General features: G+C 34.2%; 1 protein-coding gene across 2 annotated transcripts; it reads right to left on the bottom strand.

Moving 5' to 3' along the window:
• Positions 1 to 6,245: 6,245 nt before the first annotated feature.
• LOC114916704 (protein PROTON GRADIENT REGULATION 5, chloroplastic-like) lies at positions 6,246 to 13,739 on the bottom strand. Of its 2 annotated transcripts, XR_014430744.1 has the most exons (6): positions 13,637 to 13,739; positions 8,556 to 12,367; positions 8,148 to 8,293; positions 7,758 to 7,828; positions 7,549 to 7,617; positions 6,246 to 7,251 (listed from the first exon to the last, which is right to left on the bottom strand). XR_014430744.1 is itself a non-coding variant. In XM_083066989.1 (5 exons), exons 2-4 carry the CDS (start codon positions 8,709 to 8,711, stop codon positions 7,602 to 7,604), a joined length of 243 nt encoding a protein of 80 aa, XP_082923115.1. In that variant the 5' UTR covers positions 8,712 to 12,367; positions 13,637 to 13,739; the 3' UTR covers positions 6,251 to 7,251; positions 7,549 to 7,601. The 2 variants fall into 2 exon arrangements, 1 of the variants encoding a protein (XP_082923115.1); XM_083066989.1 differs by lacking the exon at positions 8,148 to 8,293 and having other exon boundaries at positions 6,251 to 7,251.
• Positions 13,740 to 16,621: the final 2,882 nt, after the last annotated feature.

Here is a 16,621-nt window from a genome sequence, read left to right as displayed (position 1 = left end):
AAGTGATTTCAACAAGAGAAAAACATTGCTTGTTAAGAAGCTGCTAGAATGAAAACCCGCAAAGGGCATTCTAGGTAAAAAAAAATGATGTTTGTTCGAGCTGAAAATCAACTTGAATGTTCCTCTTGAGAAGCAAGACTCCATGGAAAGCTCTATCATCGCTTCTACCCATTCCTACTCCTTAGGAAAGTCTCAGGATATGGGTTGGCAGCACCTTCATGAGAGAAGAAGTCAAAGGACCTCCATCTACACGAGATCTTCTGAAGTGCCACATCCAAGCAAGTGTAGGACTAGCCCTACAATCAGACAACCTAGGCCTCTCTAAGGGGAAACCTCCCTCTACTTCTCTGTGTATGAATCACGAACTTGGGGCATGCTCGGGCCCTCAAGCTACATTAAATGGGCATGTGTAAAGTGAAAATTCTATTTTAATGTCATACACTTTTCTACTTCATTTCTCTTCTCCCTTTTATCTACTCTAAGCCTCGTTAGTAAACCTGAAATGAACAAGTACATTTGAAATAAGGACGTCATTAGAAACAATGGCTTAATACGCAATAAAAATACACATAAAGATCAATCAAATTCGGCATGACTTGTGAATAAAAGTCCAAATGAAATCAGTGCAAGGGGCACCCCCTTTTAATGAAGGAATGAAAGATGATCACAAATGCTGCAAAGACAAAAGCCCCGCAAGAAACCCACTGAGAGGGCAACGCCAACATTAGGGCAAGGTCCGCTAGGAGACCCACAAACAAAAAGGGTAGCCTAGGTAAAAGTTAGGACAAAGCAGCATCCCGAGCTGAAAACTGAAAGGCGGCTCGGGAAGATCATTTAATCAATATGCAATCCCAAGTCATCGCTTAACTTTGAAGGAAATATTGAGCTAACGCAAAAAATGATTTCCTCACTTTGAATGTGTTTGTTCATCAGCCTAAATCACTAGCCTACCTCGGCCAGCCATTATTCTATAAACCATTTTTGAAAAAAAATCCTTTCTAACAAAACTTTTACCGAAAACATATATGTATATAATATCCCCTTCCTCTCATTCCTCTTGACCTACATGGCATTAAGATAAATTTGAGAGATACACGGAATATGCACAGTGAACACTCACAAGGAAAAAATGGAGGTGTCCTAGAACAGAGTCTAGGTACACCTGATCTAAGGGGCTAACATATTATATTTGGTATAAGCGAGGGAGCCGAACTACACAAACCTCAACTTTAAGAAGCAACACTAAATTCGACACAGCTAAAGGCTAACAATCCATGTCATTGATCAATACACATAGTTTAATTTATTGAAAGTAAAAATAAACTTGCATTTTAAGCATTAGCATAGAAGCATCATTGCATAACATGCATATGGCACAAGTGTGCACAAAAGGGTATAAGTTCACAAAAAAAAAAATTTTAAAAAACTCCAATCCATTTCTGATTTTCATTTTCTTTTGCATTCTTGCATTCTTTATATGTGTCTATCCATCACTTGTTGGAGGAATCAAGAGGCCGAAGCACTCATACAAAAAGATCAACAGCTAAATAGTGCCTTAAGAGCCAAGATCATGTCAAGAAGCCTAGCCCCAACAAGGGCATTCCATACAAGTGGTTTCATATAACCACCCAGAGAAGAAAGACACGTCAATAGCAAGACGAGATACAACAGAAAGAGGAAGAATAAGCAAGTCTATAAGCATGAAAGGGTCATCGCGCCCTACTCCTCAACCGAATGAAGGATGATCTAAGAGAATGCCAAGACCAGGAATGACTTCCTAACCAAAGCCAGGAGTGGCTTCCAAAATAATACTCATCAATCAAGATTCAGCAAATAACATCATGGAAATAGATCCCTCCACCAATGATGACAATAAAAAAGCAAAAACAACATGAGAAAAAGGCAAGCTTCGTAAATGTTGAAAAAGCCGAAGCATTTTCAAAAAAAAATAATATAGCAAAAAAGGCAAGCTTCAAACATGAAAGAGCCGAAGCTAAACAAAAATAAAATTCAGAAAAAAAAAAAAAAAAAAAAAAAAAAAAAAAAAAAACCTACCACATGCAGACACTTGGAGAGGCATCACAATACTCACATGGCAGGGGCAACACTAGAATCCCTGTCACCCATCAACTCCTTTGCCCACCATCACAAGGGCACCACCTACCAGCAATCCTCGTCTTCATCAGACGTCCTCCCAAAGAAAAAGGGCAATCACAACATCATCATCAGCAGGCAGCCTGGAGAGGCCAGGCATAATAATACTCAACATTTACTCCTTTGCCCACCATCACAAGGGCACCACCTACCAGCAATCCTCGTCTTCATCAAACGTCCTCCCAAAGAAAAGGGGCAATCACATCATCAGCATCAGCAGGCAGCCTAAAGAGGCCAGACATAATAATACTCAGCATTCAGCAGGCATCCTGGAGAGGCCAAGCATAATAATACTCAGCATCAGCAGGCAGCCTAGAGAGGCCAGGAATAATAATACTCACTGTTCAGCAGGTAGCCTGGAGAGGCCAGGCTTAATAATACTCACCATTCAGCAGGCAGCCTGGAGAGGCTAGACATAATAATACTCACCATTCAGCAGGCAGCCTGGAGAGGCCAGCCATAATAATACTCCCAATTCAACAAGTTATGAATAAAAGAATACACTATCATAAGAGAAACAATGGAGCTTCTACTCGAAGACTCAAGATCAGGTGTACAGTTTGTCAACCTTGTTACCCAATAGAGTATGCAACCAATGCTCAACTGCTCTAAAGGGTGAGGATACGAGCAAATACACCTATCCAAGGGAAACAACGCAGAAGCACCAAAGAGATAAAGAGAAGACCCGGATGAAATGTCTACGTCTTTACTTGCCTTTGGAAAAGCAACACATTACTATTCCAAAGGACAAGTAAAGAGGGGCAGCTGTAGACACCCAATTTCGTTCAGGGGGCATACAAACAAGGAAATGGACCTCTGTTATGAAAGGAAGGAGCTCCCGAAGCATGCAAACAACAGGACAGGACATTAGAAGGCGTAAAGCCCAAATAAATTGGTTTTAGTGGCCCAAAACGGGCTGTTCCAAAATTAGAACGAGCCTTTCCAAGCAAAAAAAAAGGCCTAAAAACCTAGTCTGGAACGGGCCATTCCAAACCAGGAAAAAGGCCTAAAAATCTTAGGCTGGAATGGGTCGTTCCTAAGCCAGAATGGGCCGTTCCAAACTGCTAAACAGCCTAAAAAACCTAGTTTGGAATGGGTCGTTCTAGCAGTGCATTTTTCGTGTTAATCTCAACCCCAGAACGGGCCGTTCTGGTTTCAGAACAGACCATTCCAGGGTAAGAATTTAACACATAACATTCAGATTCAGAACGGGTCATTCTGAATCCAGAACGGGCCATTCTGGCCCCCTTTTGATGCCTATGAATAGATAGCTCAGGCACAGTTCTCAGGACCCCATAAATTTCGTCCAAGACTCCTTAAAGCTCGAAATTTCTCTCTCTCTCCCTCCTATTGTATATCTTGAGATTTGTGAGGCATATTGTAGTGTGAAAGGTTGCCATAAAGCACCTTCTCCATATTTGAAGATTCAATAGAAGCTCGTTCAAGAGGTATTTCAGTCAATCTTCTTCTATATTTTATTTCTCATCTTTATCTCCATCTTTTATTTATAACAAACGCAATCATGTAGATATTTTAGGGTTAGTCGTATAATTTAAATTTTAAGCATGTAAATAGTCATCAATGGGATTTAATATTTATATTATTATTGCTTATAATGTTAACTTCATCATAGGGTACCGATTAAGGGTGTTGTAGGGGTGCTTAATACCTTCCTTACACGTAACCAACCCCCGAACCCAATTCTGGTTATCAAGGCCATTATTGGATTTTAAAAAACCTTTTCTTTTTCTAATTTTTTGAGTAAAACATTGGTGGCGACTCCTAAGAACCTATTTTCAAAATCATTGATTAAGGATTAGTCTAGCGTCCGGGCATTCCTTAATTGATGAGATTTTCAAAAGGATGTCTAAACTATAGGTCGCAAGATCGGAAATTTTCGGGTTGCGACAACACCGACAAATTAAATTGGTCAGTTCTTACCAAGCAGAGATCAAGTTTGTCAAGAGCATGGTAATAAAGATAGCTGGGATCTAGTGAGACATTGTGTTTCTTTTCTTTGCAGTTGCCTTCTCAAGCCTGCAGTAATTAAGGTTTAAAAAATTTAAACATGTTCCTTGAAGTTAGACTAGATGCCTACTCAGGCTTGATTTGGTAGCAGGTCATATGACATGTGTATTGGGTTAGATAACAAAACTTATTATGTATGCCAAGAAAACATAATAGTAGTAGTGAAGATTTATATAACTGGTTAGCCTTTTTATTGAATGTTGGGCCTTTTTATCATGTGGGCTTGTGAGATGTTTATGTAATGTTATGCAAATTAGTTGAAGTGGTGAATTATATTTTAGCGTTACTTCAGTTGCACTACACATTTGAGAACATTATATTTATCTACGCATGATGGTGCATGTTGCTTTGTAATTATATTGTTAGGCATAACTATCTTGGTTTTTAAAAAATTCTCATATCCATTTCATATTATGTATCTATACTTTTACTATATTATGTATGTAGACTTTTACTAGATTTTTGGATACCCCTTGGTGTGTGCTTATTATATTCTGGTGTGAAATAGATATGAATTCAGTGAACTTGAAATATTCATATCTTAGCTTGATCTTGGTAAACTACATATAGTTTCTTTATCATGCTCCATTGCTCCTATAACTAATTAATCCTTCCTCGTTAACAAAGTTTAAAAGAATGCAATGACTTGATGCCTTTTTTGTTGTTATTTGTTTATGATACGAACTTGGGAGAACTACACCACAAGAGGTAGGAATTATTTGTAGGTCCATATCCGCCTGATTCTACATGGAATTATTTCCATGTTTAAACTTCCATCAAGATTTGAATTGCTTTGTAATAACATAGGTTTGCTTCACAGTTCGAGCATCAGCATATTCCTGAAATTGTGCTTGGGAATCAGCCTCTAGTCTGGAATAGAATTCACGTTCCTCTTGTGAAAATTCCACTTTCTTCAACTCTACCAATTTGGGTGGCAAGGAAATGATAGGCTCCCCGTCAAGAAGTGTGCCTTTGATCTGTTCAATAATTGATTATAAAAATTATAAAAGTTGTTCACCTAGCAGACCCTTTAAGCTACGTTTCACAAGTTTTGTAATTTTATTTCATCAATTTTTAGATAAAGTTATGTTTCTGATTCTTTATCATATTTAATCTATAATTTTAACTTTTTATTTATATTTTTTAAATTTAGTTTCCCAATTTTCTAAAATATATAATTTTTGACAATTGTTAATTTTTTTCCATTTGTTATTAATATTAAACAAAGGACTGCTAGTTTTACCAATTTTACTCTTAGCCTCGTTGTGATGATTTGGATTTTCTTGCTTTAGTAATTTTCTGTTTGATATCACTTGAAAACTGATTTCCCTCTCCCTACTCTTCTCATGTGATCTATAGTCTCACCTTTCTTAATTTGTCATCTCAAATACAGTTATTATTAGTGTGCACTGGTGGAAATGGTGTTTGGCACGCATGAAAATTGTGAAACTGAAAAGGGAAAAGAGGAGTGTTGTAGTAATAATCTGTGATGGGATTTGTTGGCGCATGCATTGGAGACATTCATGACATGAATTAATTTAGATTCCTACACTCCCATATTAGTCAACTAGTTTAGCCTTTCTCAACTAAATTATCTGATGTGCTTTCCATTAATTAAAATTTGTTTTTTCTACGACATATATACTATGCATATGAACTCTCTTTAAGTATTTTCCTTGTTTCTTAACTTTATTATATTATATTTTTCAGGGAAATGACTATAGAACACAGTTTTAACTTGGGAATGGGGCCTTACTAGGAACAAGTTATATTCAGGTACAGGATCTGCATGCATGTATGTTACAGCTTTTTTATGATGTTGCACCATTGCCGGAAACCAAATTGGAAGACATTCAGAGTCAATGGACAACCTTCTTTTTAGAAAAATTTAGAAATAGAACATGGTTTTTAGTTTAATTGTGATTGTTTACAATATATCTCCAAAAAAAATTCTGCCCTTATTTTTTAGTTTATTTTCTTATCCGAAAATAAAATAAACTAAGTAGTTAAAGCTTGATTATCATGTTTTGGTCAAGAGGATCTATTTGTAATTTGTCCAAAATATTATTTTGTAGCTTGTTAGCATGCCTTAGAGTGGAATCTTTTGAAATAGTAGCTAAATGCATGATTTGTCTATAAATTGACATTCACATTTACTTTGTCTGAATTTATTGGCTGCTACAACTTGAGCAATTGACTGATATGAGGATTTCGAATTTCTTTACTTTGAATGATATTGATGAATGTACAATTTCTTTACTTTGAATGATATTGATATTGACTGAAATCACTACAACAAATGTGCTAAATAATGGAGGTTATTTTTGCGTTTAGTGGAGGTTTTTACCCTCCGCAAAATAAATTGCAGAGGTTTTCAAAAACTTCCGCGGTTACATTCGCCACAAGCAATTAGCGGTGGTTTTTAAAAATCTCTGGTATTGATAGTATTTTGCGGAGGTTTTTTGTGGAGGTTTTAAACCTACACTAATTGTGGAGGTTTTCTAGAGGAGGTTTTAAACCTACGCTAACTATGGATGTTTTTTAAAAGAGGTTTTAAACCTACACTAACTATGGAAGTTTTTTAAAAGAGACTTTAAACCTATGCTAACTATGAAGGTTTATTGAAAGATGTTTTAAAACTATACTAACTATGGAGGTTTTTTTTTTAAGCATTCTAACAATAGAGATTTTACAATCGAGTTTCTAATTCTCCCTATTTTCTTGTATATGACAATTTTTTATACTTATTTTAATTTCATAATTTACATGTATTACAATTTCCCATTTTCTTATGATATTTATAAAAAAATGTAATAAAAGAATACTCATAATGTGGACGTAGAAATTATATTTCCAATAACAAAAATAACAGTGTATACTTCAAAAATTTACAATTCAAATTTCTATTGTAAATCAAAGTATGACATAAAATCCATAACAAAGTAATATTAGTCTTGTACTAATTAAACTTTAAATCCAAAATACATTATAAGCAAACTAAGGATTGCTAGCACCAGAAGATTCTCTTGCATCCAAAGGTGTATTAAGGACACTTGAAGCATCATTTGGCTGAAATAAGAAAAGAAAAAATAGTTAGTTATATATACTATATACAAGGGTGTATCACACATACTATATCATAATGACAATCAATAAAAAAATTAATTCCAAACAATTATTTTCAAGCATGGTGTAAGATATGTGAAAGTATAAAATTTTCAAAAAAAATGGAGTGTCAATGCTTCTTGTCAACATATGGATTATTATTATTATTATTATTATTAAAGAATAATAAAAATGCATTATAGTGAAATTAAACAAAAACTATCAGCTACAACAGTATTGAGGAAGCAAAAAGCAATTCACCTTGCTTGGCTGATGCAACAATTTGATTCTTCTAGCCTCTTGAACCTCTTCTATTAGTCCATCCACGTCCTATCAATGAGGAAAAATGGAGTGTATACTTTACGTGCTAAACATAACAATAACAACATAATATCAATAAAGCATCTTTAGGAGCTTGGGAAGCTTTTTCTTGTTCCTCAAGTGCCTCCCCAATTCTCAGCACCACTGACCTATCACTTTGGATTTCGGCACAGGCAAAAGACTTCTCTTGATTAACCAACTTTTTAGCATCTTCGGAAGCCTATTACAACAAAGATGGATTCAGATTTTTTTTGTAAACAAAAATCAACATATTTGAATGGAAGAAGTAGAAAATTAAAGCTAATTCAGAAAGCCCTGGAGAAGTAAAAATAGTTGCAGAGCTTATTAGAGTTTAAATGGTAATTATGGACCCCTTATAACATATTAGTGTTTTCTAATTTGTCTTAGAACCCCTTAACATATTAGTCTTTTGTAATTGGTCATTCAAGATATGTACTATATAATAAATAAGTGTAGTCCGTTTCCCCTTAATTCAATTTATTCTTAAAATTTCAAATCCTCAACAATGTTTAACAAACCTCAAACCAGATGAACACAAAGGAGAGTCAACGTTCGGGGCAAAATGGATCCAAATTCATTTGTTCCCCAATCTTTTATTTTTAACCTTTCTACACGTCAGTGTTTTCAAATTCATCTCACTTTCATAGATTCTCTACTTGTACTTCTGTTTCAACAAATTCCAAAATCCTTCAATCAAACCAAGCTTGAACCAGATAAAATACACACATAACATAATAAGCCTAATTCACATTTGAATACAAACTTAGAAGAATTTTTTAGAAATTGGCTATCCAAAATAAATTAAAGAGCTTTTTCAGATAGAGAAGCTGTAAATCCTAAATTAAAATTTTCACCACCCCACAAACAAAATTCTCAAATCAAGAAAAAGGATAACACCAACTACTGACAAGAACATCAAATTTCACCTGGGAGTGCAAAGCAATGGCTTTGCCCCTAAGCTGGTTGAAACGCTTCTTGCCAATGACGTTACGAGTGACCACCACAAGAGGTGCAAAGATATCTTTCCCTTCATTGACATTCTTCATCATGGGTTGCAACCTCACTGGCTTTCCCCTCCCCATGCGAACTTGTGATGGCACTGACCTGGCCAGCGTGGTGTAATCTTCACCAACAATTGAAGTGCCCCAGCTTCCATAGAAGGAAGAACCAACACACCCACTTGTAGAAATTGAAGTTTGAAACAGGTTATTTGTATACACATACACATGTCAAACTAGTACAATCCGTAAAGAAATATCCAAACGAAAATACTGGAATTTGATCAAAGAAATATCATATCAAACTTTGAACAATGTACTCAACCATGGAAAATATAAATTAACGAACCACAGATTCCAACGACTTCAAACTGTACCCGTCGGTGACGCCGTCCTTCGTCACAACCACCACCACTGACGGCACCACCGTCAGATGCGTTACTCCTAACCTCTCCACGGCGCCCAACATTCCCCTCATACTAAACCTCTCCATCACCACCACCGTCTCCGTCAAAGTCATCGCCCTCAAACAGAACATGAAAATCCTCCAAATCCTCTTGCAAATCCTCCAAAAATAGTGTTGATGACTCTCTTTGTTTGATTTTTTTCGTCATCGGTTTCTCTTCTTATTTCTCTAGAGTGACTTCATTCTCTTTCTACTCTTCTTTCATTTTTTATTAATTCTCTTCCTCGTGATATGTATTTATCTCTTATGTGGTCTTGCCCTCGGTTGGAGCCCTACTTTTTGACATAGCTTTTCAATTGTATCTGTGTTATGAGATCTTCCACCTTGTCTTTCAGGGCAACACACTCTTCAGTTGAATGTCTATGATTTTGATGATATGAAGATGACTTTGATAAATCTGCTCTCGAAGGTGTATGAGCTCACTTGGGAATGGTTAAGATTTCTAAGGTCAAAGTTTGTTCCAAAATCCTTGCTCGACTTGTGTTTAGTAGGGTGTAATTGGTATATCGGGGTCCTCTTGTTTGGTAGGTTTTTGTGTCATCCTCTCTCTTAGTTTTCTGGTACACTTCTTTTTCATTTTCTTTTTATTGGGCATTGTCTCAGCCCTAGCTTGGTTTCTTAACTCAACTAATTCCTCCATTTGCATATATTTTTTTGCCCTTCTCCTTAAATCATTCATATCCATCAAAGGTTTTTTTGCCTAAACTATTCATAAAAGGTTATGGTTTCAGCGTCGTGTTCAATCTATCCATAACAATGACTAGGTTTAAAATTTTAATTACCATAGCAATTTTATTAAAGCGATCCATGAAAGACCGAAGGGACTCTCTCTTCTCTTGTCTAATATTGGCCAATGCCAATGATGTTAGATGGTAGGGTCGGGTGGTGACAAGTTGCACGGTGAATAAGGATGATAGTTCTTTGAATGAACTTATGGATGCAGGGGGAGTTTGATGAACCAACTCAGTGCTCGACCCTTTAAAGAAGTAGGGAATATGCAACACAACACAACATCTTCTTGCGTCAACAAAGTAACTTGTGTGAGATATGCGTTCAAATGATCATCAGGATCCAAGAATCTATCATATTTCTCTAGAGGAAGATTCCTCCAATTGTCAAATAAGATTGCTTCCATGATGCTTTGAGTGAATCGGTGTTTAAAAAAGCCAATTATAGTGTTGACCTGACGAGGAGCTTGTTCAGGATGATCGAGAACTAGGCAAGGGGAACTGGTGCATGCAGAGTTGTTGGTATGTGGTAAGAGGAGGCTTCATTGTTGACCAAGCCATTGGGGTTCCAAGTCTTGTTCAAGCTTCTCAGCACAACATTCTCCCTTCTAAGTGCTTCGAGTTCTTGAGCATCCTTTTCACGAGCTTGTCTGATAGCTATCATTTCTTCTCAGAGCAATTTCACAGCATCAGAGAGATCGATTCGATCTTCCACAATAATCGATCCCGAGACCTGTACAAGTTGAACAGAGTGGGTATTCTTCCTGGTAGTAACCATCCTTCTCGAGCTCTTTTTCCTGCAAAACAAATAAAATATGCGGGCCTTCAAAATCGGCCCCATGGTGGGCGCTAAAATGTACTTGCACGGGGGTACTTCGATAATTTTGGTGCTTTTCTTGGATCTTCGTCTTCCACATGCCTATCCTAGGGAAACTTGGGTACCTAAAAAAGGTACTCCAACGCTCAAGTCAGTCCTCGGGGTTAGAGAGATCAATGCTAATCAATTATGGAAATTATGAAAAAGTACCTTTATCAGTTGCTAATTACACTTATTTATACTAACCTTAATGGGCTTATGCTCACAACCAAGCCCATTAAGGTCCAATAATCTTGATAGTTGTAGAGCGAAGTAGGTATTTTTAACCTGGCCTGGGACTCCTCGGAATATCTGTGTCGAGGATTCTTCGATTCCTTCTTCTAGTACTTTGGTCTTGTCCATATCCGGTATAAAAGGTCTTATTTTTTTGGTTAAAAATTGTTTCTTTATCGAGTTCTCTCCCTTTCACAACATCATCTTCACATTGTCTTCCACCACCATGTTCGTCACTTCCACCACTATATTTGCTTCCAAACCACCACACTATTATTATTTAATCAATAGCAACAAAATACGCAAAAAGGTAAAAAAAATAAATTACCTAGATGTGCGAGGGAGGAAAACAAAGAAAAGGTAAATAAAATGAAAACAAAAACTAGAGTCTAGAGTTGAAAAATATGAATTGCATTATTTGAAATTTTGGCACACTTTTTATGTTTGGTATTGTTTCACCCATCATAGAAAGTTCTTTCAATGTTAGATGTCATTATACCCATCATAAAATGGTTGGAATTAACTACAAAGTTGACCCTTTCCAACACATTCTATAACATGTGTTGACTCACCCGGCATAGAAATAACTTTCTATATAATGGGTGAAAAAATATTCAACATAATTTTTTTTTATCATATTTACATCTTTGCCACAACTCACTTTCTATGTCATATGAATTATACCCGATATAAAATCTACACCATTAAAAGTTCCTTTTGCACTATTAATGGCATAGGTACTTGAACTAGACTTTTCTTAGAACTAAAACTTACAATATTACACTTACAAATTCTATGTTGCATGAATCGGTCCATTCATCTAGTAGAACTACTACTATAGCTTATATTACGTATTATATTTAGAGTTTGTTTGGATACACACTTTGAAGAATTTTTATAAGTTTGTCTACTAAAAATTTTTTTTTTTTATTTTAAATAAAAAAGTTTTCAAAAGCATTTTTCAGCTTGTATATAAACATGTCCTTATTCTTTTGTCATTGATATGATATATTGTCGCTTTTCATCATATCTCATTTAATTTGTTGTGTAATTTAAGATTTTCTTTTATTAGTCTTATAATTATTATGGTGGGATCACCTCAAATAGTCATACCGATAACCATGCACTTGTATTGATTATAATTATGATTGAGTTTTTCAATTCTATCGTCACCCAATTTTCTGGCAGCGAAGTTGGTAACAATGGCCCAAGTTATGTCTTCATTTGCGTCAGATAAGTATATCTTTTCTTGGCCTATTTTCTAGGGACAATGACAAAATCAGTTAACAAGTTGGAATGACAAGTAATATGAAATGTAGCTCCCTAGTCAAGATTCAAATATTTCGGATCATGGATGGTAATATCAAAGGAAGATAAGGAAAAAGTCATACGTACCAACAGAAGGAGGAGAATCAAGTTGATTTTATTATGGCACTGCAACCTAAGCCAATTGAGCCTGCAACATGACTAAGAGTTATTGACACTGTTTTGCCTTGTATACATCAAGAAAGTACAACTATAAGAATAACTAATCCCTATAATTAACTAATAATCATGAAAGAAACATTTGGTCCCCAACGTAAAGCCTGTCGAAAGCTAATGTGTCAACTCAAAAACTATATGTCATCGAGAATTAGTATTTACAATTTTTGCATATCATTCTTTGGTTTGACTTGAAAATATCGGGACAATAAGTTATATGATTAAACGAAACGCATGTCTAAAGATATATAGTGTTGATTTGTGTTCATGTAATTTATTAGTTCAATCAACAAATAAATGAATCATCCGTAAGAACACGAATAATAATATTTTTAAATTCTGTTGGCCCTGGAATTGGGTTTAATGCACAAAATTTTCAGAATTTTTAAGCTAAAAATAAAATAAAATAAAAAAAATTACGTCAAAATACATACAAACTAGTTACAATAGCATATGTCCTGGCCAATGGTGTGTCCCAAAAATCTCCCACTTTCACATTAAATTACAATGGAAAAATTACACTCACCTCTCTTAATATATATTTAAAAGACACACATTTTTCCCCTAGATTTTTAAAAATTACCCACCTTCCTTGGAATTAAGTCATTAGTTAAAGTGAAAAAAGGATAAAAATAAAAGTTAATTCATATTTTACTAATCATATATGTATCTATTGTATGTTTTTGAATTATGTACAATACTACTTTTTTATATAAAATTTTTCATTATTCTTTAATTTTGAAAATAATAATTTATCAATCAATTCTTTGAAATTATTTCTTGAAGTGGATATAGTTTTTAAATCACAATATACATAATATTTATGATATAATTTGAATATTAAAATTTAATCAAAGATCAAGTCTCATTCAATTGTTAATTCTTACATTAATAATTTGTTCTCTCATAACAACACACAAATGATATTATCTCATATAAAAAGTTATATGTATCACTTAGATAAATAAATAAGGAAGGTTAATATTTATTTAAAGACTATGGAATATGTGTCATTTAAAAAGATATGGACTATGGCAATTAAAACCAACACAGGCCACAATGCACAACTAGGAATAATCATAATTATGATCATCTGGGCTTCCTATTGGCCTGTATGTTTCATTTAGATAACCATTGCGAGATGATATGCGTAGGGCATAACGTGGGTAAACCTCCCAAGTACAACCTTTCTCACAATAGGAACCACTTCGAAATCCCAAAAACTGCCCAATTTCTTTTCTACCTTGTTTCAGCAAGCAATTGTATCTTATCGTCGTTAGAAACTTGAGTTGAACATCGAATGTGAAAGGCTCTGTGCTAGAAGAATTCAAGAAACCCCGCTTGATGTCGTTCTCGCTTGATATGCATTTAACATGCACATGCTCACCTGGTATTTTGGACGTTATTTGGACTTTTAATTTTGGATGAAGTATTTCCTTCCACAAGGAATTTGAAGATTCGGAAGAGGCAACGAAAATGATCATGAAAAACAATGAGATAATGAGAAGGGTTTTTCCACCATCATTGGTAACATCCATTGTTCGGAGAGAGGTTATGGGGTTTTGCTATTTTCACATATGTATTTATTTCTGTGTAACATTAGACATCATATGTCGTTGCTATTTGATGAAGGGGGTGAAGGATTAGAGTTGTTATTTTCTATGTTGCTAACAATATGTGGTTTATTTCTGTCTATTGCCTCACGTTTACAGATATTTTTGGTTGAAAGTATCATTACAGCTTAGGAGCTAAAATTATTAGCCGTCAGTTTGTTATTATATATAATTTGTCTTTTTTAAAATTTAGGAAGATGGCCACGTCTGCAATTAAATGGTGCATGTGTGATTTTTTTTTAATTTTATTATACAATGATGAATTAAATTCTTTATGCATTATTATTATAAGGGCTGAGATTATCTGCCATTATGCCAAATAATATTTGGCTCCTACAAAATTTGCTATTTAACCTATAAATTAAGTTTCAAAAATTTGAAAATTGCAAAACAGAAATTAGTAGATCATATATGTTGTAGATAAAGAATTAGTATATTGATTCGTGTTTTCACAAGTAAGCACTGTTAATTTTTACTATATTAGTACGTGCCATATACAAGCTAATTTTTAACTTAATTCACCGCTAGAATTTCTCTTATTATATGCGACTTTTCTTGCGATTTTTTATGAAAATTTTGCAGGAAACGTTGTTCCTACAAATTTTTCTACGAAGTTTTATCTGCAGGTAATACCTTCGTGGATAATATATTTTTACAAATTTTAAAATTCGCAAAAAATTTTCTTGCAAAATTTGCGAAAAAAATTCGCGTGAAAGTTTCCTACAAAAAAAAATTCGCAGCAAAGTTTCCTGCAAAAAAAAAATTCAAGAAATTCTGCAGGAATATTTTTTACAAAAAAAATTAAAGAAATTACTATAAATTCTATCAATAATTTTTCAACTTTCAAATGCTCACAATGAATTCATCCGAAGCATTTGTTTACATGCCTCCAACATGTGATACATAATCTTTTAAATTCTAAGATTGTAGATTATAAGCCTAACACTCAACCATACAAATCAATTTGTAAGGTAAGTGTTGCCTCAACTTATATACTCTTTAATTGTTTTATTTTCAATCAATGCGAGACTTGAAGTTTTTTTTTTAAATATTAAACTTAAAAATTTAAATATTTTTTGATTTTTTCTGCGGATTAAAATTGGCAATAAAATCCGTAGGATGCAAAATTTTTATACCATTTAGTAAACATTACTTGCGAGTTTATTTTTGCAAGAAAATCTGCAATAAACAAAATAAAACTCTTACAATATTTTATGCAAATTTTTACCATGGAAATTTTTTTTTATGATCATTAAAATTGTAGCAAAATTTGCAAAAATTTCTTGTAAATTATTTTTCATATAAAAATTTGTAAGAAATATCTGTAAATTATTTTTCGCAAATAAATTCATAAAATTTTTTTGCGAAATTATTATTGTAAGAAAATTCGCAAAAAATTTCTGCGAATTTTTTTTAAAAAAAATTCACAGGAAAATGACACTTTTCTAATAGTGATTTTTGATATTATTAATATATAATTGTGGCAAAACATGTTCAATTAATTTGTTTTTTCTACCAAGGACCGTTAACGTAGATAATGTGTGTATTTCTCTCTCAACATAATTTATTTTAAATACAAAGTCGAGATTTGGAAACTCTAGACATTTTGATTAAAAAACAAATCGTTACCATTTGTGTCACCTAATGTTGGTGGTTCAACTATATTTTTATTATATATAATGTAAAAGTATTTTGTAAATAATAACATATGGTAACGCATAACCATACTCAAAAAGAGGTTTAGAACATGTGGACATGGATTCTTGATGCATTCACTCTTGCTTTACTGGGACATTCCTTCAAAGCTTTTGGCTCGTCGACTAGGCTCTCTAGCTAGTCCCCCTCCTCTGGACTCTGGAGTCAGTGGCATTGAATGTTGATAGTATTTCTGGAGATCTAACCCCAAACATGTGGCTCAGCGCTCAGCGGTAGGGGTTGATCCACGCTTAAGCAAGGTTAGGGATTTGAATCTGCCTTGTGTATGTAGCCGCATTAAATCTTGGGGCCAGTTATCCCACCTTTTGAGGTGCCTCCAACATAGCGAGGAGATTAGTCACTACTATCGATAATAGATACTTCAGGAACGAACAAAAAAAAAATAAAATTGTAGAGATCTTGTTAGAGCTGGATTTGGGGGAGTATGTCGGGCTAAACGACCATTATAGTGTAGTTTTACAAACAAAATACCAAAATGGGGCTGTTTTGAAACATTTTACACCTTTGGGGTAGTTTTCATGGGTGTCGCTATGAGTCATAGCGACACCCATGACACGTGGCTTTTTTTTTTTTTTTGGCTTGGTTGGACTGGACCACTGTCGTTATAGGCTGAAGCACCACACCTGATGGGCTAAAAAAAATTATATAGCCCATAGCGACACTAAGCAAAGAAAAAAAAATACAAAATTAATAATAATGTAGAATAAATATAATAAACTGAAAGTTATTATTATATAATTATAAAAAGAAAACAAATTTTTACAAAAAAGTAATTTTAAATAAATAATATGTATTTTTTTAAACTGACGTTGTGGCCCATAGTGCCCTAAAGGAGCTATGGGCCATAGCGCCCCAATTTTTTTTTTTTATTCGTTTTTAAATAATTTTTTTACATTATA

This window comes from Cajanus cajan, chromosome 11 (genome assembly GCF_000230855.2).
Source record: "Cajanus cajan strain Asha chromosome 11, NIPB_CcT2T_4, whole genome shotgun sequence".
NCBI lineage: Eukaryota > Viridiplantae > Streptophyta > Magnoliopsida > Fabales > Fabaceae > Cajanus > Cajanus cajan.
This window is presented reverse-complemented; position numbering and strand designations above follow the sequence as displayed.